This window comes from Agrilus planipennis, unplaced genomic scaffold, assembly GCF_000699045.2.
Source record: "Agrilus planipennis isolate EAB-ADULT unplaced genomic scaffold, Apla_2.0 scaffold33, whole genome shotgun sequence".
NCBI lineage: Eukaryota > Metazoa > Arthropoda > Insecta > Coleoptera > Buprestidae > Agrilus > Agrilus planipennis.
The window spans coordinates 390,552-415,604 of record NW_020438896.1 but is presented as its reverse complement, the minus strand read 5'-3'; the positions used below and the strand labels follow the sequence as shown (position 1 = coordinate 415,604).

At 35.2% G+C, this 25,053-nt stretch overlaps 1 protein-coding gene across 1 annotated transcript in view; it reads left to right on the top strand.

Moving 5' to 3' along the window:
- The first annotated feature begins 14,606 nt into the window (after nucleotides 1-14,606).
- The window catches only part of LOC108744504 (homeobox protein abdominal-A homolog), a 125,494-nt gene continuing 115,047 nt past the window's right edge, over nucleotides 14,607-25,053 (top strand). Inside the window, exons 1-2 of the mRNA XM_025973159.1 lie at nucleotides 14,607-16,207; nucleotides 18,410-18,442. Coding sequence (XP_025828944.1) covers nucleotides 15,562-16,207; nucleotides 18,410-18,442 — 679 coding nt within the window. The 5' untranslated portion in view covers nucleotides 14,607-15,561. The remainder of the gene's footprint in view (nucleotides 16,208-18,409; nucleotides 18,443-25,053) is intronic.

Below are 25,053 nucleotides of genomic sequence, written 5' to 3'. Positions count from 1 at the left end.
ACTCCCATAGAGTCCTCTGTTATATACTTTCTAACATCTCTTCGTTTCTAACACCGCATTTCGAACGCTTCTTACCTTTTCTTTTCCGCCGCGCCCACTGTCCATGTTTCGCATCCGTACAGCGCCTCGCAAACATTTTTAATAAAACTAAAGTATAAATNATACTATAAGAAACACAAAAATTATGTGAAGATTACTTTCTCGTAAAGTTATATAATGTAACAATGGCATATTAAAGTAGGAATCCAAAAAGAGGAGAATAAAATTTGGAAAATATTAACATACGAAATACTGGGAAGTAGATTTAGGCCCTATATAAAAAAGTTATTTGCATAGAGACAGTATTATTGTTAACAAAATTTTGCCGGCTATAACGCTGAATTAAGGCTAATACTTCATAAACATAAACGGTTGATAATAATACGTTAACAATGTTACGGGGGGGTCGCTGAAAACTGGCGCAGGTACCTGCACAACATGCAGCTTTGCAACGAGAAATTCCATTTAAATTGTGTTTTGAAAACTGCTGAGTTCAGCCAACACAAAAAAGTAATATATTTTTAGGACTTGTCTTATTGTTCTGATATATTGATTTTCAAAAAGATGAGAAATAAGATTGTTCAGTTCCGGTAAGCTTCCGTTATAATAATGCGGAACCAGATGCAGAAGCGGATGTGAAAATGTATGCGGAACTTCCGTAATTGTAGAAACGGAAGAACAGGTCTGTTGCAACACTATTGGAGACGTATTAAAAGCAGTTTTCGGAAAATGAGAATGCTGGAATAAAATAGGAAGAAGTGGTGGTGCGTGAATAACCAGTCCGCGATCAAAAGATCTTATGAAGATAATGTATTTACTGAATTGGATCCAATAATTCTGTGAATTCAATAACTTCCCTCTTCTTCTATTCATTCAACGTTTAAGTTTATTAATTTCTTATTTAGGGATATCACTATATCCTATTTCTTTTTCTTTGCAAAATTACAGTTATTAGAAGTGTATTGCTATGCCTTCTGAACCAGCTGATTAACCTAGAAGAGATGCTATTATAACGTTAAATAAATTGGATTCAATGGTCTTTTTAGGTTATCGATACGCTGGTATGTGAAGCAACCTGTAGATATAATTTTATACCAAGTCTTCCTCGGTTAAATAATAAATTATTCAGTCCAAGTCTTATCGAATTGTTGTTTATGGGAATTTAACAGTTGTAGTAAAACTCTTACTACCTGAACGGCTTCTGGACATAACAGAAAATAGACCGTAATGCTACTTCGTCCGCTTACGGTCGCCATGTGTTTCAAATTCGTTAATGAATAATAACAACAAAGTTCGGTGTTTTATTTATACCATTATCATTAATAGTATAATTACACTTGCATGTCTACTTGTCTACAGTTAGTTTAAGTATTTAGTCATCTCGGTTTTGATATTAAGGATATCGACATTGAAATACTTTTTAGAAATTAATGTTAGAAACTATTGATGGAATAGGCTGCATGCTTGATAATGATAATTTCTTATTATAATTTTATATATAGTTTAGACAAATAAGTCACGACAGAAGGGATATAAATCAGAGGATAGCACAGGGTCGAGTCGCCTTCAATAAAAAGAAGTCACTTCTATGCTCGCGAACGATTAATTTAGAAATTCGAAAAAGATTGTTAAAGTTGTATGTTTGGAGCGCGGCGCTGAACGGGTGCTAAATTTGGACAGTGGGCGCGGCGGAAAAGAAAAGGTTAGAAGCGTTCGAAATGTGGTGTTGCCGGCGAATGGTGAGGATACTGTGGATACAGAAGGTTAGGAACGAAAAGGTATTAGAATGAACAGGAGAACAGAGGACTCTATGAAAGCCAATAAAAAATAAACGAGACAGGTTGGTAGGACACCTTCCCAGACATGAAGGTCTGGTCAGAGACATATTAGAGGCAGACAGGAGTTAACGGGAGTAGAGGTAAACCTAGATTAGATTACCGTTCGCCAATGGTTAAGGATGTCGGATGTTCTAGTTTTAGGAAAATGCGAAGATTAGCTCAGAATAGGAAGGAGTGAAGGTGCTGTTTATATTTTAGTTTTCTCAATTGGTAAAACTCCACGGACCGTTTTCTAATAGAATTGCAGGAAAAAAATAAGGGATTTTAAAAAGAATTTTTATTAGGTAGGACTGCAGTATGGAGGATAACAATAGCTTATGTTACAATCAGTTACTGATAGTGAGAAGATTTCTCCTACTTACCTAACTTGTTTTTGTCCAAGTGCAGGTTTACAAATGATTGTTAAATTATGCTATACCTATGAATCCACAGTTTTGAGATGAACCCTTCAAGGATCCATGGACCCCAGAGTAGTTTAGAACATCTGCATTATATCTTTTTGTACATAAATAGAATCACCAAAAATATTTAAACGTATAAGTACACAATGCTTTCAATCAATTTGTCTTAGAATTTAGAATTGCCCAATGTCACCTCAGCTCTGGACGCGTTGTTCGTTTGTCATAAAGTAGCTACGCCAGCACATTTGAACATTATAAAAGTGATTTTTTTTTATAAACATACAGTTATAAAAATAATCATTGTTACAGCACCAAAAACAAGTGAAAGTTAAGAATATTATATAGGTAATATTAACGGTTTCTGGATAATATGTGTTGGAGTAAAAAGTCACAGTCTCCATCTTCAATACATTTCCTATATAAACGGTAAAATATGTTAATTAATAACGTACTAATGGTAGACAGGTTCCTACGAGAAAGATAGAAAAGACTACCTCTATGTGATGCCATTGGTGAGTAGCCTTGAAGTGTACACCAAATGAATAAATAACAAGGAGTCAGAAATTCATAAGGACCTTATACTACTCTGACATCTTACGATAACCTTGAAGTAACTAACCTGCATCTGAATGTTCTGTTGAAATTCTAGATGGCAGCTGCAACACAAAAAGTATTCTAACCACTTCATTGTCAAAGCAAAATTATATGGATACATTTGAGATGAAAAGCCCATGTAGGAACTAAAAGCAATATTAAATGAATTAGTGTAATTATTGTCAATCCAGATATGTTTACAACGAATTGTTTCACATTTTCATATACAACTGCAATTTATTAACAAATTTGTTAAGCCTTAAATATTTTTTAGACAAGACATGAGATATTAAAAACTGAGTTACATTACAAAAGTTTATAATTTTGAGAAACTTTATTATTACTTTATATATGTAGGTACTATTTTATTTAGACCAAAAGCTAACGTTGAACGTCCAATGGTTCAACATTGTCGAAAACCAAAACAGTTTCAAGACCTCTCGATATTAGCTAGACTTCGAATTTATAAGCCTAAATAAAAGAAGACTGAGATTTAAAAATCCTGTAAATGTTAAAACAAAGTAAATAAAAAATTATTGTTATGTTTCTTAATTTGTTTATTCTACATACTTCATCTTTTTATATATTTTCAAATTCCTATATAACTAAAATTTTGGAGTTCTCTACGAAGTAAGCCACATTGCTTTCTTGTGGTCCCCGTAAGGTTGGCATATAAGGTGCCAAAAGGAAGTAAGACACCTTACCTTACTTGCCTGACTAGAATTTATTAGGAGCATACTCATATAGCGTGTGGATTTCTTGTAGCTAATGAGAGGCATGGCGATAGACGAATTTCCAGGTAGATTCCTCATCATCCTTACAAAAGAAATCGGCGACTCTAAAATAATCCCTTATGAGGTTTTCAAAAGGATCTTATTAGCTAAACCAAACACTGGTAGGTAGGTACAATATAATCTTACAAAGAAGTGGGCACTCATGTGGATTCAATGAGACAAACATCAAATACAGGAACTCATCTCATGGTTTACCTAATCCAATTACGCCAATTTTTTTAGAAAGAGTAGCGATCATATTTCTTCAGGAAGACAATAAGCGGCATTCATAACAGTGAAGCACAAATCAGGCAAGACTTCGTGAGCCTTATACTGAGAGCAATTTAATGTGATCCACACGAGGCAGTGTGGCTAACTTTATGGGGACCCTAACAATTCCGCTCCAAAAATTCTAATCGGGATATGAATGCAACACGTAACTTTCATCTGAAGAAAAGTGATCGCTGCCGGCTTAAAAAAAAATAGGAGAATCAATTGGAGTAATTGTCAATTAAAGCCTACCAGCAGATAACCACAAGTTTGTCTAAGAAAACATTCTAATATATTTGGTGACCCACACAAAGCAAATGCAATTTCCAATTTGTTTGTGAGGTTATACATTTGTTAGGTTTGCCTCATACGATCATTATAAAAATGTCACTTCAGTATCGGTGATTTCTTTTCTGTGAAAGTCTGCAGTGAAACCCTTTTATTTGTCATATGAAGCCTGTACGCTACGTGAAACCCTTCTATCGGTATGTCGCTCATTTGCCACACGAGGTCCACACGCTTCGTGAAGCCTGTGCGATGAAACCCCTCTATTGGCATACCGCTCATTTGCCACACGAAGCCCATACTAGTTCGGATGCATATTAAAACCACACCGGGACACACACATAGTATCCTTACAACCGAAAGACGTATTTTACGTAAAATTTTTTCTTTCCAACATCCTATACGACTAATCAAAATCACACCAATTCCTACAGTAAAAGTGTATAGGTATAGACAAACACAGTTTGTTATATAGGAAATAAGTACCTGCTTTATTTATATNTGTGCCAACATCTAGACTAGCTTATTCCTTATTAAGCAAGAAAATAACGTTCTGTTTTTGGAACGATGAATTCAATGTATTATTTTACACAACTATTATTGTGTGAGTTCTCTTCTTACCTAACTTTTTAAAATGCATAGAGTAACTGTAGGTATGTTACCGAAGTGTATGAAATCTAGGAATTGTGTATAATTCCTAGGAAGTGTATACAATTCTGAAGCTATTTAGGAAACCTATAAAATATTGTTTCAAAGATAATTTAATACACACATATACTAGGCAATGTATAAAACTAATGCTTTCTATGAATAAAATGCATAAAACACACTAGTAAACTGAGAATCAGAATTATCTGTGTTTACACAGTTCTAGTCGGATCGCCGGATCGGATGACGCAATACCTTCCCCTCGCTCTGCTAAACCTGACATCATGAATATAATACAGTTCCGATTGCTATTTAGGAAAAGTATAGATTTTCAAGGAAATGTGTCTTTCACACATTTCCTGGCGAATTTAGGAATTATACACATTTCCTAGGAATTGTATACAATGACGGATTACACACATTTCCTTTAACAGGTATAAATATAAATGCGTAAAGTTACGTCTGACAAGTATACATTATGCAGCGACGGATTCAGAAGTCTTCTTTAAAGGGGGCTGTTCGCGTAAGGTCCTAGAACCTTATTATTATTATTATCATCAAAGTGTCTTCGGTAAAAGAGGTGAGGATGGCGATACCACCCCTACCCCAATTTGGTTGAACTCTATAAATTGACTTGCTTGGTACAAAAACAAGTGTTCGAAAACTCTCGTGAAGTCTCCTCAAATTTCATCTATCCTAGCTAAGTTATGTTGTTCTTCTTCTTTCTAAGTGTTATTTGTTAAGTGTTCCTTAAGTTGTATATAGTTTTTTTGGTTAATATACGGTTAAAAAACATTGAAAAGTTTATTAGAGAAAGTGAGCTCTTGTCAAAGTTACAAGTAGCATTTCCACGAAACAGGGGCAATGATGAAAACAGGACATAAACATATCTAAAAAAATCATCTTTTAAACCCCTTAATCTACGCTACAAGTACCTCTAAAAGCACTAATTTAACCCCAACCTTTTAAACCCTAAGGTTCTGTAACGTAAGCTTTTCAAAGCCCATAACAATAGGGTAGTAAATCAACACAGTAAAATGTATTGATTGCTATAGCGCGTTAGCTAACTGCCTTATAGGTTATGAGGTTTAAAAAGCTTACGTTAGAGTCATGGCGTTAAAACTGTTTAGCTTATGGTCTTATGGGGGGGGGTATTTATGGTCTTGATTTAGGGGTTAAGGGTTTAAATTGCTTGAGTTTAATGATTTGGAAAATTGAGCTTTTGTATCTAGCGATAATTTGGGTGTTGCATTCGAGAGCTCAACTCTGGATCGTCTGAGTGAAACTGGGGACGGGGTCAGTCATCGCTCCCATCCTATCCGCCCATGACATTACAAGTTCTACACTAATATCCATGTATTTCTGTAATTTCCGAAATATATCTTCTTAAACCAAGAATGAACCTAAAATGTTTGACTTTTGTCTTCTTATTAACTGTAATTCAATTTCCAGGTTACCTTAATCCACTTGGCTGATAAAGAAATTAAGTTAACAACAAAGTCACGTCGTAGATTTAATCATTTCTGTGCCAGTGTTTGTAATGTATTTTTATGAAAATATCCAGCCATTATTCAAGACAGTTTTGCGAGTATTTTTTAGAATATATATAGGTGGTACGTGTGGGGCAATACGTTTCGGAAACCACCCTCCCTCATACAAATCGGTCGTTATTCACAGCAACACCTGCTTAAGCCATTCGACTCATGATAAATGAAAAGTGCCATCAAACACACTCTCGCCCCGTTCGCATTTTCCGCCGGCGTTGTACGAAACTACACCCCCGCAAGCAGCGTACACGTGTATGTTCGCGTGAGTTGCAATGGGAAACGGGGAAGGACCACACCCTCCCCCATTGCCATGTCGTTGCCGCTGCTGTCGTATCGATTACTTAATTTCCCCGGATTTGCCGTTGTCTGCCACAGAAGCAGCACAACAGCTACCGGAAAAGTTTTTCAATGGCTCTGCTGCACGCTGCCGCAAAATTAAATCAGAACTTTGTTAATAAGGGTAGTTACACGCGCCCGGTCGAAGGATTAATTTAATAATCTTGGTAAAACGCAGCCTCTTCTCATTTAAAAGTTTCTACATTAAAAGAATATCTTCTGCTTGAGATAAATTGCACGAGTATAATTGTATCTACTTGCATATCTTGTGTAGTTTCCTAAAATGCAGTGATAAAGCCGGAATAAAAAGCAAAAACATCTTCTCTATCAGGCACTATTCATGCAAGCTGAGGATAAGAAAGATTTCAAAAATATAAAGCCATTCCAGTCGGTAGCAATAGAAATGCAATGAGAAATCCAGTTGCTTTTTTAAAAATCCCTTATTCTTCTCTGGCTATATGTTGGGGTCAGTCTTTTTAATATTCATTGTACAGAGTCGCTCATACACATACAGAATTTCCACATTCTCCAAAATCAAGAAAACTCAGGGGAGAGGGGATATTAATAATACCTTAGCCTGACATTGTTTCTTTTTATTTAAAATAATGACTCCTTTGAGGATGTGGTGTGCATATTTTACTAATATTTCTTGTCCAACTGATGTCCTCTCAGTTCCAATATCCTCTTCCTCCAACTCAGTCCCCCTCCTCCCTTCTGATTTTTTTTTATGTTTTCGTGGAAGAGGGGAAATCTTCAAAAGACACCCAGCCATCTGTACGACTGGGTAGTGTCGGATTCCCGAGGAAGAAGTCCTCGGACTTACCGACTAAAAACCCTCTACCTCAGGCTGTTCTAGGACCAATTAAGGTCCTCTTCAGCCGTCTCTTCTGATCCCGCCGTTACCTTCTCCACAAATTAATCCGTCCTTGATACTTTACATCACGTGTTTTGCCATTTCTCTTCGCATAATACACATAGTTTTTTTGTTACTTTCTTTCCATTAATTTCCTATTCTGAACCTAACAGCTACCATTCTGACTATCTTCAATTTTCCTATTTTTGAAGATATTGCAGACGTTCTACTTGATTACTTCTTGTAAAAACCCCAGTAATCCATGGATGTCCAGTGTATCGTAAGATGGTCTTGGTTGAATTTGGACACGTACCTCCACTCTTTCCTATCCTGAACCAGTCTTCGCATTTCCTAAAAACTTAGACAATCGTACATTTCTAATTATTTGCAAACAGTAATCCAATCTAAGCCTTCCTTACTACTGTTTACGCTTCTGATATGTCTCTAACTATCCCTTTGGCCCTGAAAAGGTGTACTATCATCCCATCTCTCCTATTCCTTCACTTGGCTCATATACTCTTCTTAACCACGTCGCTCCTAGCCTTTTTTATCCACTGTATCCTCATCATCCTCCTGTAGCACCACATCTTAACCGCTTTCAACTTTTTCTTTTCTGCCTCATTCGTACTTTTAACAATCTTTTTCGAATTTACAAATTAAGGAACGCCAATGAATATAAATATAATAATAAGTATACCTTAGTACTCAAAAACCACTCAGTTGATATTAAAGGCAATTAAGCTGTTACAAGAAACATTGTAGAAAGGATTAAGGATCAGAAACCAAGTCACACTCATGATAAGCATCAGAGTCCAGACTCATACAGGCGAGAGGTTGCTACGTACTACGTAGGAGGTTGAGAATTTCAGGGTACTTTTTCAACACTGGTAGCTATAAGGATATTTAGAAATAATGTAAAAAAGGAACAATTTAATAAGAGTTCCTGCGTTTCAATTAATTTTCTTATTATGTGTTTGGAATGTTGCCAAACTGTAATATTGCCCATATACACATCTTCTAATTACGCGAGAATAACAAGTTTGTCATTTTTTTGCTTCTTGTAAATTGGACCGCAATAATTTTAAGTGGACATTTAATTGCTCGTAAAAAAAGAGTTAAAAGTCATCACCATCAAACTCCACGCTAGTCTCCTCGGTTCTGATGTTCGTAATAAACACTACCGACTCGCGTTTTCTTGGTTGGTTGGTTGTTGTGTGAAAATCGTTTTATGCCAAATGGTTTCTTATTCATGTTTCTATTTTACTACGCGATATTACGGTTCATTCACAACGATAAACTTACATATGAACGTAACAATAATAAACACGCACATAAAAGTATATGAAGGTGCACACCATGTCCCAAATTCGCCTTACTTTTTTCTCCGGGAACAGTTATTTTGTTGCGAATAGAGGAACCGCAAGAAGGATGTAGTTTCTGACACTTGCAACTGATAATATTAAAGACGTTTTTATTTGTTAGATCATTGTCCTCTGATGCTTAAATTTTTAGATTTATACATATGGTATTATCAAAAGTATATGTTTTGAGTACGGCTCTGTATGGGTAAAAAATGTGGACAGTAGACGCAAAAATGTTTGCGATGTGTTGTTATAAGATGTTAAAATACCGTGAATTAAAAAGAAAGAGTAAGAAAACGGAGGGCTTCATGGAAATCAACAAGAAATAGACAAGATAAGTCGGTTTGATATCTTGTCAGTCATGGCTCCAAAATTGCACATTTAACTAAAAATTTACACCACTGAGCTAACACTCATCATCATAAGTTCGTTAGTCACAAGACTTTCACTCTTTCCTATCCTGAGCTAATATTCGCATTTTCCCAAAACTAGAACAACCCATATCCTTAACCAGAACATTCTTGACTATTTCCGAACAGTAATGTAATCTAGGTCAACCTCTGCTCCTCTTAACTCCTGTTTCTGCCTCTAATATGTCTCTGACTAGACCTTTATATCGTAGAAGGTGTCTCTGTCCATAGTATATGTAATCTAGGTCAACCTCTGCTCCTCTTATCTCCTGTTTCTGCCTCTAATATGTCTCTGACTAGACCTTCATATCGTAGAAGGTGTCTCTGTCCATAGTATCCTCATCACTATGAGCAAACTATACAAAATAAATAAACGTTATAATTTTATTAGTATTTTCGAATTGAAATTATTAGGAGAACTAACTAAGGTGGAGCTGAAAGTCCCGGACGTTTTTAGATTAAAGTAGGAAACTAATAAGAGAATAAAATTTGGAAAATATTAACATACGAAATACTGGGAAGTAGATTTAGGCCCTATATAAAAAAGTTATTTGCATAGAGACAGTATTATTGTTAACAAAATTTTGCCGGCTATAACGCTGAATTAAGGCTAATACTTCATAAACATAAACGGTTGATAATAATACGTTAACAATGTTACGGGGGGGTCGCTGAAAACTGGCGCAGGTACCTGCACAACATGCAGCTTTGCAACGAGAAATTCCATTTAAATTGTGTTTTGAAAACTGCTGAGTTCAGCCAACACAAAAAAGTAATATATTTTTAGGACTTGTCTTATTGTTCTGATATATTGATTTTCAAAAAGATGAGAAATAAGATTGTTCAGTTCCGGTAAGCTTCCGTTATAATAATGCGGAACCAGATGCAGAAGCGGATGTGAAAATGTATGCGGAACTTCCGTAATTGTAGAAACGGAAGAACAGGTCTGTTGCAACACTATTGGAGACGTATTAAAAGCAGTTTTCGGAAAATGAGAATGCTGGAATAAAATAGGAAGAAGTGGTGGTGCGTGAATAACCAGTCCGCGATCAAAAGATCTTATGAAGATAATGTATTTACTGAATTGGATCCAATAATTCTGTGAATTCAATAACTTCCCTCTTCTTCTATTCATTCAACGTTTAAGTTTATTAATTTCTTATTTAGGGATATCACTATATCCTATTTCTTTTTCTTTGCAAAATTACAGTTATTAGAAGTGTATTGCTATGCCTTCTGAACCAGCTGATTAACCTAGAAGAGATGCTATTATAACGTTAAATAAATTGGATTCAATGGTCTTTTTAGGTTATCGATACGCTGGTATGTGAAGCAACCTGTAGATATAATTTTATACCAAGTCTTCCTCGGTTAAATAATAAATTATTCAGTCCAAGTCTTATCGAATTGTTGTTTATGGGAATTTAACAGTTGTAGTAAAACTCTTACTACCTGAACGGCTTCTGGACATAACAGAAAATAGACCGTAATGCTACTTCGTCCGCTTACGGTCGCCATGTGTTTCAAATTCGTTAATGAATAATAACAACAAAGTTCGGTGTTTTATTTATACCATTATCATTAATAGTATAATTACACTTGCATGTCTACTTGTCTACAGTTAGTTTAAGTATTTAGTCATCTCGGTTTTGATATTAAGGATATCGACATTGAAATACTTTTTAGAAATTAATGTTAGAAACTATTGATGGAATAGGCTGCATGCTTGATAATGATAATTTCTTATTATAATTTTATATATAGTTTAGACAAATAAGTCACGACAGAAGGGATATAAATCAGAGGATAGCACAGGGTCGAGTCGCCTTCAATAAAAAGAAGTCACTTCTATGCTCGCGAACGATTAATTTAGAAATTCGAAAAAGATTGTTAAAGTTGTATGTTTGGAGCGCGGCGCTGAACGGGTGCTAAATTTGGACAGTGGGCGCGGCGGAAAAGAAAAGGTTAGAAGCGTTCGAAATGTGGTGTTGCCGGCGAATGGTGAGGATACTGTGGATACAGAAGGTTAGGAACGAAAAGGTATTAGAATGAACAGGAGAACAGAGGACTCTATGAAAGCCAATAAAAAATAAACGAGACAGGTTGGTAGGACACCTTCCCAGACATGAAGGTCTGGTCAGAGACATATTAGAGGCAGACAGGAGTTAACGGGAGTAGAGGTAAACCTAGATTAGATTACCGTTCGCCAATGGTTAAGGATGTCGGATGTTCTAGTTTTAGGAAAATGCGAAGATTAGCTCAGAATAGGAAGGAGTGAAGGTGCTGTTTATATTTTAGTTTTCTCAATTGGTAAAACTCCACGGACCGTTTTCTAATAGAATTGCAGGAAAAAAATAAGGGATTTTAAAAAGAATTTTTATTAGATAGGACTGCAGTATGGAGGATAACAATAGCTTATGTTACAATCAGTTACTGATAGTGAGAAGATTTCTCCTACTTACCTAACTTGTTTTTGTCCAAGTGCAGGTTTACAAATGATTGTTAAATTATGCTATACCTATGAATCCACAGTTTTGAGATGAACCCTTCAAGGATCCATGGACCCCAGAGTAGTTTAGAACATCTGCATTATATCTTTTTGTACATAAATAGAATCACCAAAAATATTTAAACGTATAAGTACACAATGCTTTCAATCAATTTGTCTTAGAATTTAGAATTGCCCAATGTCACCTCAGCTCTGGACGCGTTGTTCGTTTGTCATAAAGTAGCTACGCCAGCACATTTGAACATTATAAAAGTGATTTTTTTTTATAAACATACAGTTATAAAAATAATCATTGTTACAGCACCAAAAACAAGTGAAAGTTAAGAATATTATATAGGTAATATTAACGGTTTCTGGATAATATGTGTTGGAGTAAAAAGTCACAGTCTCCATCTTCAATACATTTCCTATATAAACGGTAAAATATGTTAATTAATAACGTACTAATGGTAGACAGGTTCCTACGAGAAAGATAGAAAAGACTACCTCTATGTGATGCCATTGGTGAGTAGCCTTGAAGTGTACACCAAATGAATAAATAACGAGGAGTCAGAAATTCATAAGGACCTTATACTACTCTGACATCTTACGATAACCTTGAAGTAACTAACCTGCATCTGAATGTTCTGTTGAAATTCTAGATGGCAGCTGCAACACAAAAAGTATTCTAACCACTTCATTGTCAAAGCAAAATTATATGGATACATTTGAGATGAAAAGCCCATGTAGGAACTAAAAGCAATATTAAATGAATTAGTGTAATTATTGTCAATCCAGATATGTTTACAACGAATTGTTTCACATTTTCATATACAACTGCAATTTATTAACAAATTTGTTAAGCCTTAAATATTTTTTAGACAAGACATGAAATATTAAAAACTGAGTTACATTACAAAAGTTTATAATTTTGAGAAACTTTATTATTACTTTATATATGTAGGTACTATTTTATTTAGACCAAAAGCTAACGTTGAACGTCCAATGGTTCAACATTGTCGAAAACCAAAACAGTTTCAAGACCTCTCGATATTAGCTAGACTTCGAATTTATAAGCCTAAATAAAAGAAGACTGAGATTTAAAAATCCTGTAAATGTTAAAACAAAGTAAATAAAAAATTATTGTTATGTTTCTTAATTTGTTTATTCTACATACTTCATCTTTTTATATATTTTCAAATTCCTATATAACTAAAATTTTGGAGTTCTCTACGAAGTAAGCCACATTGCTTTCTTGTGGTCCCCGTAAGGTTGGCATATAAGGTGCCAAAAGGAAGTAAGACACCTTACCTTACTTGCCTGACTAGAATTTATTAGGAGCATACTCATATAGCGTGTGGATTTCTTGTAGCTAATGAGAGGCATGGCGATAGACGAATTTCCAGGTAGATTCCTCATCATCCTTACAAAAGAAATCGGCGACTCTAAAATAATCCCTTATGAGGTTTTCAAAAGGATCTTATTAGCTAAACCAAACACTGGTAGGTAGGTACAATATAATCTTACAAAGAAGTGGGCACTCATGTGGATTCAATGAGACAAACATCAAATACAGGAACTCATCTCATGGTTTACCTAATCCAATTACGCCAATTTTTTTAGAAAGAGTAGCGATCATATTTCTTCAGGAAGACAATAAGCGGCATTCATAACAGTGAAGCACAAATCAGGCAAGACTTCGTGAGCCTTATACTGAGAGCAATTTAATGTGATCCACACGAGGCAGTGTGGCTAACTTTATGGGGACCCTAACAATTCCGCTCCAAAAATTCTAATCGGGATATGAATGCAACACGTAACTTTCATCTGAAGAAAAGTGATCGCTGCCGGCTTAAAAAAAAATAGGAGAATCAATTGGAGTAATTGTCAATTAAAGCCTACCAGCAGATAACCACAAGTTTGTCTAAGAAAACATTCTAATATATTTGGTGACCCACACAAAGCAAATGCAATTTCCAATTTGTTTGTGAGGTTATACATTTGTTAGGTTTGCCTCATACGATCATTATAAAAATGTCACTTCAGTATCGGTGATTTCTTTTCTGTGAAAGTCTGCAGTGAAACCCTTTTATTTGTCATATGAAGCCCGTACGCTACGTGAAACCCTTCTATCGGTATGCCGCTCATTTGCCACACGAGGTCCACACGCTTCGTGAAGCCTGTGCGATGAAACCCCTCTATTGGCATACCGCTCATTTGCCACACGAAGCCCATACTAGTTCGGATGCATATTAAAACCACACCGGGACACACACATAGTATCCTTACAACCGAAAGACGTATTTTACGTAAAATTTTTTCTTTCCAACATCCTATACGATAATCAAAATCACACCAATTCCTACAGTAAAAGTGTATAGGTATAGACAAACACAGTTTGTTATATAGGAAATAAGTACCTGCTTTATTTATATTTACAATTAGATATATTAACTTTTTTGTTTTTGTTACAGGTTTACGATCGAAACGATGCCGGTGGTAAGTGATTATTCGCTTTGCTTTTTACCTGAATCATTGTTTTTATATATACACTATTTTTATGAATTTGGCGTCTTATCATGAGGTAGTTATGCGTTCTTTAGTTTTATTGAGTTAAGGAAAAAAGGCGCTGGAAACAGTTCTACGGACGCGCAGCAGCGACGTTATAATTTATGTACGAAAATACGTAAACAACACGTCATTAAAAAATCGTAAAAATTAATTTACGACCTAAAACGTTTGACATCCCAATATTTATTCGACCTGAACGTACGTAATAAAAGTTTCTCGTTGACCGATTGTTAAAAGACGTCGTTACTAAACTGGATAATTGTTTTGGTTGCGTGAAACAAAAGGCTCTTAGGTTTAAAGCTGATTTTGAAAGTAACTCACAATTTTCTTAATTTTACTCAGACGCAAATACCTAATTAGCAGACATGGTTATGAAAAGAGAAAGCCCCTTGTATACCTATTACAATTTTTTTTTCACGAATTGCCATAATCTCGCAAATAATTATATTTCGCTTCTTGGTCGACATTCACTCAGTTTAAAGGCGCTTAAATTCCTCAACTGAAGCGAGATTAAAAAAAGTTATGTTTACTGAAATTTTGTAAGATGCGACAACGTCGTGAACAGTATTTGCGGCAAATACCGAAATGAAAATGAGAAACCGAAGTCTGCTGAGATCCGCTCAGCAGCACCAGCGTTGGGAGAGAGCACAGACGGCGTGTTATCCTTAGCGCGTGAGTATCGAGCGCCTCGTGGCATTTTCCGGCCGTCGATTGGCCAGGACCGCACCTGCTCGGATTGGCGTTACGGTGGAGGGGCGCCATTAGCAGTCGCGGCCTAGTACCGCGGATAAAGCACAGAGGGCCGTAGACTAAACATACTACATGGGTCATAAAGGATTCGAAGAAGTATAGAAGTATACCTACGTACGTACGAACGCGCGTTAAAGAATTCCCCGCTAATAGGTTACGTCGTAGTCATCATCAGCGTAGTAGCCGTCGTCGTCGTTTTCCCTTTAGTATTTAATAACCACAAGTGATCGCGGTCCAAGTTCGACCGACTTTGGAGTGTCGTCTAAGAAACCACAACAACCTAAAACAAAACATTAAAACTTGATACTTAACTTTTTTTTAATTGCGTGTATATCTAAAGTGAGATGAGTGCGCACAGTATTAATGACGGCGGTGCAGCGTTCCGGAACAACCGGCAATGACTTCCAAATTTATCATCGATAGCATGCTCCCTAAGTATCACCAGCAATTCCATCATCAGCAATTGTTCCCAAGTCCGACGAGCAGTGCAACGAGTGGTATCGAAGTTTCGGCCGTTAACTATAGCTCATCGTCGGTGTCGCCGAGCGGTTCGTCACCTGGCAGCGCCTCATCAACATCCCCCGCGTCCAGAATGTATCCATACGTTTCGGCCGCGACGGCCGCCGCCCATCACCATCATCAACAACAGGCGGCGGCAGCAGCTGCTTTTAACGCCGCTGCCGCTTCGGGTACCATGGTACCCGGGGCCTTTTCATCGAGTTCAACGGCAGCTTTGGCGGCAGCCGTAGACGCCGCCACGGATAAGTCCTGCAGGTACACGGCCGGTCTAGGAAGCAACGTCACACCAGCCGATTCCATGGTCAATTATACCCTGGGACATCACCATCAAAACGGCGCTTCTGCTGTTTCAGCGGCTGCAAGTTCGGTAAGCGCCGCTTCAGCTTCTATGGCCGTCGCGGCGCAATTTTATCACCAGGCGGCAAGTGCTGTCGTGGATCCATTAAACTCATGTTCACAGCCCACAGCACCAGGAGGACAACCATTACCCGACATACCCAGATATCCGTGGATGTCCATCACAGGTAAGGCATCATCATACACATCACTTTACTCCTACTTTCAAGGTGCCTTTTTGGAAGGTTGTCTGATTATCCATCAAACAGTTAAAGTAGAGCAGGAATTGCAAAAGTTTGCCTTCGATTTTTTATTGATGTTCATATTTCATTTTCCTTTCCAAAACATCTCGCTTACAAACTTCCCCAAATAAAGCAATCGAACCGTAATGCATTAGCGTTTGGATAAGAAGTACACTCAGGAAATGACCTGGTATATAACCTTTAATCTTTAATTGATTAACTATGGGATATGAGTATTTCCGTTTTTGGATGGATGTATCTCTCCCCTGTGTAGCTAACCACTACTTTTATTCATGGTTTAATTTCCAGACGGTACTGTAAATTATCCAAAGAGAGTCGAGAAACTTGAAAGGACCTGCTAATATCCTCATAATCGATCGATATAAAATCCAAGAGTATCTTACTGCAATTTTGGCAATTGTCACCCATTACACCCGAGAGAATAGATACAGGCAGTAGAATTTAATGGTGGGAAAAAGAAACTTCTGAACTGATTTACGACCAATAAAGACATTTAGAGTTTAGTGTGAGTCATTGTCCGTTTTATGGCTTGTTTTTCTTCCGTCGGACGACTTTTGTATACGTAGTACACTTGCCACATGTATCTTACGGGCACACTTTGAGAAAGAGAGAGCATAGCTCACTGTGCTGCCACCATACACTGATACAATACACAAGGCACACACACTTTTTTTTTATTGTTGCTGCTCCAAAGCGACAATAATAATGCATTGAGCACTCTTTTATTATGTTGTGACTTAACGCGTTGTAGAATCCGGTGGTTTATTTGCAATAAACTTTGCCGATCAATTGTCCGTTTTATTAGAATTCACGCGACGCGTTTCGGAACTGCCTGTTGCCCGATTAAAAATGACAATAAAACGGCCGTTTAATTGCCGTTTAGTGGGCAATAAACAATAAAACTAGTCGTAAAAGTTCTGCGATCAATTCAATCGTTGTTCGGTGCATTTGCAGAACGGGTAGGACGTGCGGTGAAGTTTGAAAATCATGGATTTAGGTATAATGTGATCGATCGATCTTTACAATCAATGTTTTTTTTTGGAATCAATATGTTTCAATCGAATTGCTTCGATCCTCTAATAAAATATTGTACTAGAATAGAAAACTGCGTTATATCATTTTAGATTTGATATGGTTTTTTTAGGAAAATATTCTTATTTCAAGAAAAATATTTTATGATCAGTTGATTTCTAATTTTTTTTTTGTAACTATCATCCACAATAAAAGGAAGGTATAAGCAATTTCCTTTGCACTTAAGAATTTTGAGCCACAAGTTCATAAGTTGGAATTTGGGAAAAAAAAATTGAGGCCTACTATAAACTTTTAAAACATTGGTGCGGAGAATTATGAAGATGAATCAGACTAAATCCAAAAATTGAGGCTATACTATAAACTTTTGAAACATTGGTACAGATAATAATGAAGACTAAGACTAAATGCAAAATTTAATGAATTAAATACTCTAAAGATGATGAACGCATTTGCTCAAATCTACGTAGGTATATGGATTTCCTTCCTGGTTTATCTTTTATCAGTAAGAACTTTTAAAAGTAAAACTGGTTCAGTCAGATACGTTTGAACAAACTGAAGGGTTTCTTTTTTGCCTATGACACAATCATGAATTACGGAGGGGTCTTTCAAGTATTACGTGAGCACACATTTAGTCGTTTCGGATTCTTCAAAATAAGATAAATTGAAAAAGAAAACTGAAAAATGCAGTTAACTTATCACTTTTTCTTACAATTGCTAAATAAACGAATTCGAGGAAGAATAAATAAAGAATATGGAGAAAATCATTGCCTATAAGAAAAACAGTTGGATATTTAGTCAAAAAATCCATATGGCGGCGAGGTACGTCTATATTTTTATTAATCTTATCCGGGAGAAATCATTTTTGTAGCCAATTTAAATAAAATTCCTGATGTAATTCATTGTTCGTTATGATTTCTTTTAAATGGTACACAAATATCATTAAAAGAGAGGTACTTATAGCCTTGCATTGATTTAGTTTACCTAGACCAAACAGATAATTTACGTAAGAAAAAGACAACTTTTTGAAAAGGTACCTTTTCTTTCTTTTGCAGTTTCTATTTACTCTCTTTCACGTTTATTCCTTTGTATTTTCAGATTGGATGAGCCCTTTTGATCGAGTCGTATGCGGTGAGTACCCATTTTGTATACTAGCATCATTTTTTATTCCATCGTTTCTTACGGTCTAAAATTGCTACGACGTTTGCGTATAAACAGCAGTCACAACTAATTTTTTGCCACCAAACATTATTAGTTTTACGCTTCATCATTGTTAAATGCTCCATAAAGTTATGGAGCTTATCCGTTTTACCCTTGTTTGCGTTATTTTTATGCCCTCGTGAAATTATCGAAATGTGTGGCAACGAGGCCTTTACGAGGGAAACCGTTTTTATTTCAGCCACCTCGTTTAGATGGCGCTAGTTGACTTATTGAGAAGAATATCCTAGAAATAAGACGAGAATTGTTCAAGTGTTGCGTTGAATTTTCGTTTTCTTTTGTACGTAATTAGGTACATAATTTGTGAATTAATGGAAAACAGAAGAATTTTATATTAATTGTAAGATAAATACATATTTATAAAGTAGTACTTAGTTTTACCCGCGGATTCGTTCTCGTTGATGATCTAAATGTGTGTCAAAAATTATGAAACACAACATAAAACTAATTTTTGTGTGCCTAAGAAAGAGTATCTTTTTCTAGGATAAAGGTACTCTATGTCCTTTTCTGTACCTCTAGCAATGTGTGTACAAAATTTCATTAAGGATGGTAGAGTAGTTAAGTCGTGAAATGGTAGTGAACAAACAAACTCACATTCGCATTTATAATATTAGTTAGGATTATGAAAACTGAGATGAAGAAAATCTTGGATTGTTTCACAATTGATTTTTTGAAAACACTATGTATATTTTGTATTATTGGTGAATCTTCAAGTATATATAACTTCATAATTGTATGTACTTAATTTTATAGTATAAAATTTTTTTTTATTAGTGAAATGGATTTGTAGCTTGGTGAAACATGTTTAAATAAAACAATCGAACCGTAATGCATTAGCGTTTGGATAAGAAGTACACTCAGGAAATGACCTGGTATATAACCTTTAATCTTTAATTGATTAACTATGGGATATGAGTATTTCCGTTTTTGGATGGATGTATCTCTCCCCTGTGTAGCTAACCACTACTTTTATTCATGGTTTAATTTCCAGACGGTACTGTAAATTATCCAAAGAGAGTCGAGAAACTTGAAAGGACCTGCTAATATCCTCATAATCGATCGATATAAAATCCAAGAGTATCTTACTGCAATTTTGGCAATTGTCACCCATTACACCCGAGAGAATAGATACAGGCAGTAGAATTTAATGGTGGGAAAAAGAAACTTCTGAACTGATTTACGACCAATAAAGACATTTAGAGTTTAGTGTGAGTCATTGTCCGTTTTATGGCTTGTTTTTCTTCCGTCGGACGACTTTTGTATACGTAGTACACTTGCCACATGTATCTTACGGGCACACTTTGAGAAAGAGAGAGCATAGCTCACTGTGCTGCCACCATACACTGATACAATACACAAGGCACACACACTTTTTTTTTATTGTTGCTGCTCCAAAGCGACAATAATAATGCATTGAGCACTCTTTTATTATGTTGTGACTTAACGCGTTGTAGAATCCGGTGGTTTATTTGCAATAAACTTTGCCGATCAATTGTCCGTTTTATTAGAATTCACGCGACGCGTTTCGGAACTGCCTGTTGCCCGATTAAAAATGACAATAAAACGGCCGTTTAATTGCCGTTTAGTGGGCAATAAACAATAAAACTAGTCGTAAAAGTTCTGCGATCAATTCAATCGTTGTTCGGTGCATTTGCAGAACGGGTAGGACGTGCGGTGAAGTTTGAAAATCATGGATTTAGGTATAATGTGATCGATCGATCTTTACAATCAATGTTTTTTTTTGGAATCAATATGTTTCAATCGAATTGCTTCGATCCTCTAATAAAATATTGTACTAGAATAGAAAACTGCGTTATATCATTTTAGATTTGATATGGTTTTTTTATGAAATATTCTTATTTCAAGAAAAATATTTTATGATCAGTTGATTTCTAATTTTTTTTTTGTAACTATCATCCACAATAAAAGGAAGGTATAAGCAATTTCCTTTGCACTTAAGAATTTTGAGCCACAAGTTCATAAGTTGGAATTTGGGAAAAAAAAATTGAGGCCTACTATAAACTTTTAAAACATTGGTGCGGAGAATTATGAAGATGAATCAGACTAAATCCAAAAATTGAGGCTATACTATAAACTTTTGAAACATTGGTACAGATAATAATGAAGACTAAGACTAAATGCAAAATTTAATGAATTAAATACTCTAAAGATGATGAACGCATTTGCTCAAATCTACGTAGGTATATGGATTTCCTTCCTGGTTTATCTTTTATCAGTAAGAACTTTTAAAAGTAAAACTGGTTCAGTCAGATACGTTTGAACAAACTGAAGGGTTTCTTTTTTGCCTATGACACAATCATGAATTACGGAGGGGTCTTTCAAGTATTACGTGAGCACACTTTTAGTCGTTTCGGATTCTTCAAAATAAGATAATGTAAGAAAATTGAAAAAAAAAAAACTGAAAAATGCAGTTAACTTACCACTTTTTCTTACAATTGCTAAATAAACGAATTCGAGGAAGAATAAATAAAGAATATGGAGAAAATCATTGCCTATAAGAAAAACAGTTGGATATTTAGTCAAAAAATCCATATGGCGGCGAGGTACGTCTATATTTTTATTAATCTTATCCGGGAGAAATCATTTTTGTAGCCAATTTAAATAAAATTCCTGATGTAATTCATTGTTCGTTATGATTTCTTTTAAATGGTACACAAATATCATTAAAAGAGAGGTACTTATAGCCTTGCATTGATTTAGTTTACCTAGACCAAACAGATAATTTACGTAAGAAAGACAACTTTTTGAAAAGCTACCTTTTCTTTCTTTTGCAGTTTCTATTTACTCTCTTTCACGTTTATTCCTTTGTATTTTCAGATTGGATGAGCCCTTTTGATCGAGTCGTATGCGGTGAGTACCCATTTTGTATACTAGCATCATTTTTTATTCCATCGTTTCTTACGGTCTAAAATTGCTACGACGTTTGCGTATAAACAGCAGTCACAACTAATTTTTTGCCACCAAACATTATTAGTTTTACGCTTCATCATTGTTAAATGCTCCATAAAGTTATGGAGCTTATCCGTTTTACCCTTGTTTGCGTTATTTTTATGCCCTCGTGAAATTATCGAAATGTGTGGCAACGAGGCCTTTACGAGGGAAACCGTTTTTATTTCAGCCACCTCGTTTAGATGGCGCTAGTTGACTTATTGAGAAGAATATCCTAGAAATAAGACGAGAATTGTTCAAGTGTTGCGTTGAATTTTCGTTTTCTTTTGTACGTAATTAGGTACATAATTTGTGAATTAATGGAAAACAGAAGAATTTTATATTAATTGTAAGATAAATACATATTTATAAAGTAGTACTTAGTTTTACCCGCGGATTCGTTCTCGTTGATGATCTAAATGTGTGTCAAAAATTATGAAACACAACATAAAACTAATTTTTGTGTGCCTAAGAAAGAGTATCTTTTTCTAGGATAAAGGTACTCTATGTCCTTTTCTGTACCTCTAGCAATGTGTGTACAAAATTTCATTAAGGATGGTAGAGTAGTTAAGTCGTGAAATGGTAGTGAACAAACAAACTCACATTCGCATTTATAATATTAGTTAGGATTATGAAAACTGAGATGAAGAAAATCTTGGATTGTTTCACAATTGATTTTTTGAAAACACTATGTATATTTTGTATTATTGGTGAATCTTCAAGTATATATAACTTCATAATTGTATGTACTTAATTTTATAGTATAAAATTTTTTTTTATTAGTGAAATGGATTTGTAGCTTGGTGAAACATGTTTAAGTAGTTATATGAAGAAACACTTGGTATTATTTGTTTCACAGTTTTATTTGGATTTCGACAATATTGTTTCGGCTGTTATGCTATTATGAAAGTGAAATGTACTACATTATTATAATGGTATTTATACAAGAGGGTTGAAATCTAACAAAAATATTCATACACAGATACAAATACGAATACAATACATTGCAAGCTCATAAATTTCTGGTTTGTCCTAGTAGCTAACATCAATAACGGAGAAATCCTAAAATCAGTTTGATCATTCGTTACCTGTTTAGCTAGTGTTATTTTTCTATCGATTTTTCTTTAATGTAAGTAATATTGGGTCATAGAAGACTTGAAGAAACCCTTAGATTGTTTCAGAATTGCTTTTTTAAAAACACTCTATGTACATTTTGTCTTATTACTGAATCTTCAGAAGGATCTAACTAATTATAAGTACTTAATTGTACAAAATAAAGATTTTTCGTTAATGTAACTAATATTGGGCAAGTTTAAACGAAATTAGGATTTATAAAACTGTTATTTGCAAGTTGTGATTGATCGTTCGTTAAAATCGCAGAAAATAAAGGTACAACAATTTTTGATGTTGTCAACGTATTAATACCTTGGTATACCTAATAATATTATTATCTCACCGTTATGTCTCTAGATCACTATTGAAATGTCACATTTTGCATTTTATACATACGTCTTCTGTTTTCCTTAAACTTGGCTTCTTTGGAATGTGGTCTTTTTTTGAAAAAATTAAAAATTCATCAGCCGATTGTCTGGTCATTTTTTTACTTATTGTCCGGCCAAAAAATTTATTTGTTTTCGATAGTATCCGATTTATGGTTTTTAGTAGTATTCGTGTAGGTAGGTAGTCGTTGTAGGTATACTATAGACACATGACTATTATTATGTATGTACGTGTGTGTATAAAAAGTGATCGTAAATTAATTCGTTTTGCCTGTTCATGGAACTACCATAGCTGTTGTCGTGGCACAACCATGCGATACAGCCAACGACGAATCGACCAGAGCGACCAAGCGACCGACCATGCGTTATTAACGACATTTATTGCTTTCGCAATTAATGTCAGCCGCGTGATTTAATGCGTGATCAGTATTTTTAATTTAATTTACAACTTTTGCACCGGCAATAATAACCACGCCGTTGAGCGCTTAAGTATGTAGCTAATTTTGTAATAAAATCGGTCGTTACATGTGATTTACTATTTTAGTTATTTATTACTTCAGAACTATTANACTTCTTGTCCGGCCAAAAAATTTATTTGTTTTCGATAGTATCCGATTTATGGTTTTTAGTATTCGTGTAGGTAGGTAGTCGTTGTAGGTATACTATAGACACATGACTATTATTATGTATGTACGTGTGTGTATAAAAAGTGATCGTAAATTAATTCGTTTTGCCTGTTCATGGAACTACCATAGCTGTTGTCGTGGCACAACCATGCGATACAGCCAACGACGAATCGACCAGAGCGACCAAGCGACCGACCATGCGTTATTAACGACATTTATTGCTTTCGCAATTAATGTCAGCCGCGTGATTTAATGCGTGATCAGTATTTTTAATTTAATTTACAACTTTTGCACCGGCAATAATAACCACGCCGTTGAGCGCTTAAGTATGTAGCTAATTTTGTAATAAAATCGGTCGTTACATGTGATTTACTATTTTAGTTATTTATTACTTCAGAACTATTATTATTATAGTGGACACACTCTGAGAACTACTAAACCATATCTCTACAAAAATATGGTTTCATGAAAATAACATATATTGCCAACATAATCGCAAATAAAATAGTAATTTCTGATGGTAGCCCAGCATTATTGAATCCCTATAAGCAGCAATTTTCTACAGATAGCGTTTACATTGTCTACGGCGTGCAGATGAGATCCAATTAAAACGAAATAGCTACAGAATATTAACCACTAAGAATTTTTTGTTTTGTCTTTGTGCTCAAAACGATTGCAGTCCAAGCATTTACTATTCAACGGCGAATTTGAAATGAGACTGCAAAATTCTTCAGTTTTAAATATCCTATTAGACAATAGGTAATTTATTTTTTCTATTTATAGGTGATCTATAATTAGCATGACAAGTAGAGCTTTTAAACGTTTTCTTGGCATGTGGCCTGTCTGAGTACCTACTGCTGCCTATTGAACAATACAGCGTAGAAAGTCTTTAAGGACCTTGGTAAACAATGATATTGTACATTACAAATTGCAAATTTTGGTTTTTGTTCTTCAATCCTTTATAATATCAAAACCAATAACTTTAGAGAAAATTTACAATACACGTTTTTGTTTAAAATGAACCAAAAAGCCAAACGATACCTTGGTCCGGTCAAAAAACATGTTTGAAATAAATTTGAGCCTGAATTTCGCGGAGTTATTGATCTATGTTTGGGGTAATCTCCCAAATGTGAACAAGCTCATCAAAACTTATTTGAGATCAACGATGTCTCCATCAGAAATTCAGTCTACAAACACTTTTTGTAGATAGTAAATGATACTGCGTAAAATTAACGAAAGTTGTTGGCTGTTAAAAAATCACAAAAACTTAGTGTGGCTGTTAATTTTTGCATTCTTCATTAGTAGGTGTTCAACCGTTTATTAAAAAATTCATTCGTTGAAAATACATAGGTATACTTCGTTTAGTTTCTCTAGCGATGTGACCTTTAATTTGACTGGCGCAAAGTAGAAAAGAACAGCACTAGGCCAGAAAAGAAAGGAGACAACTCTC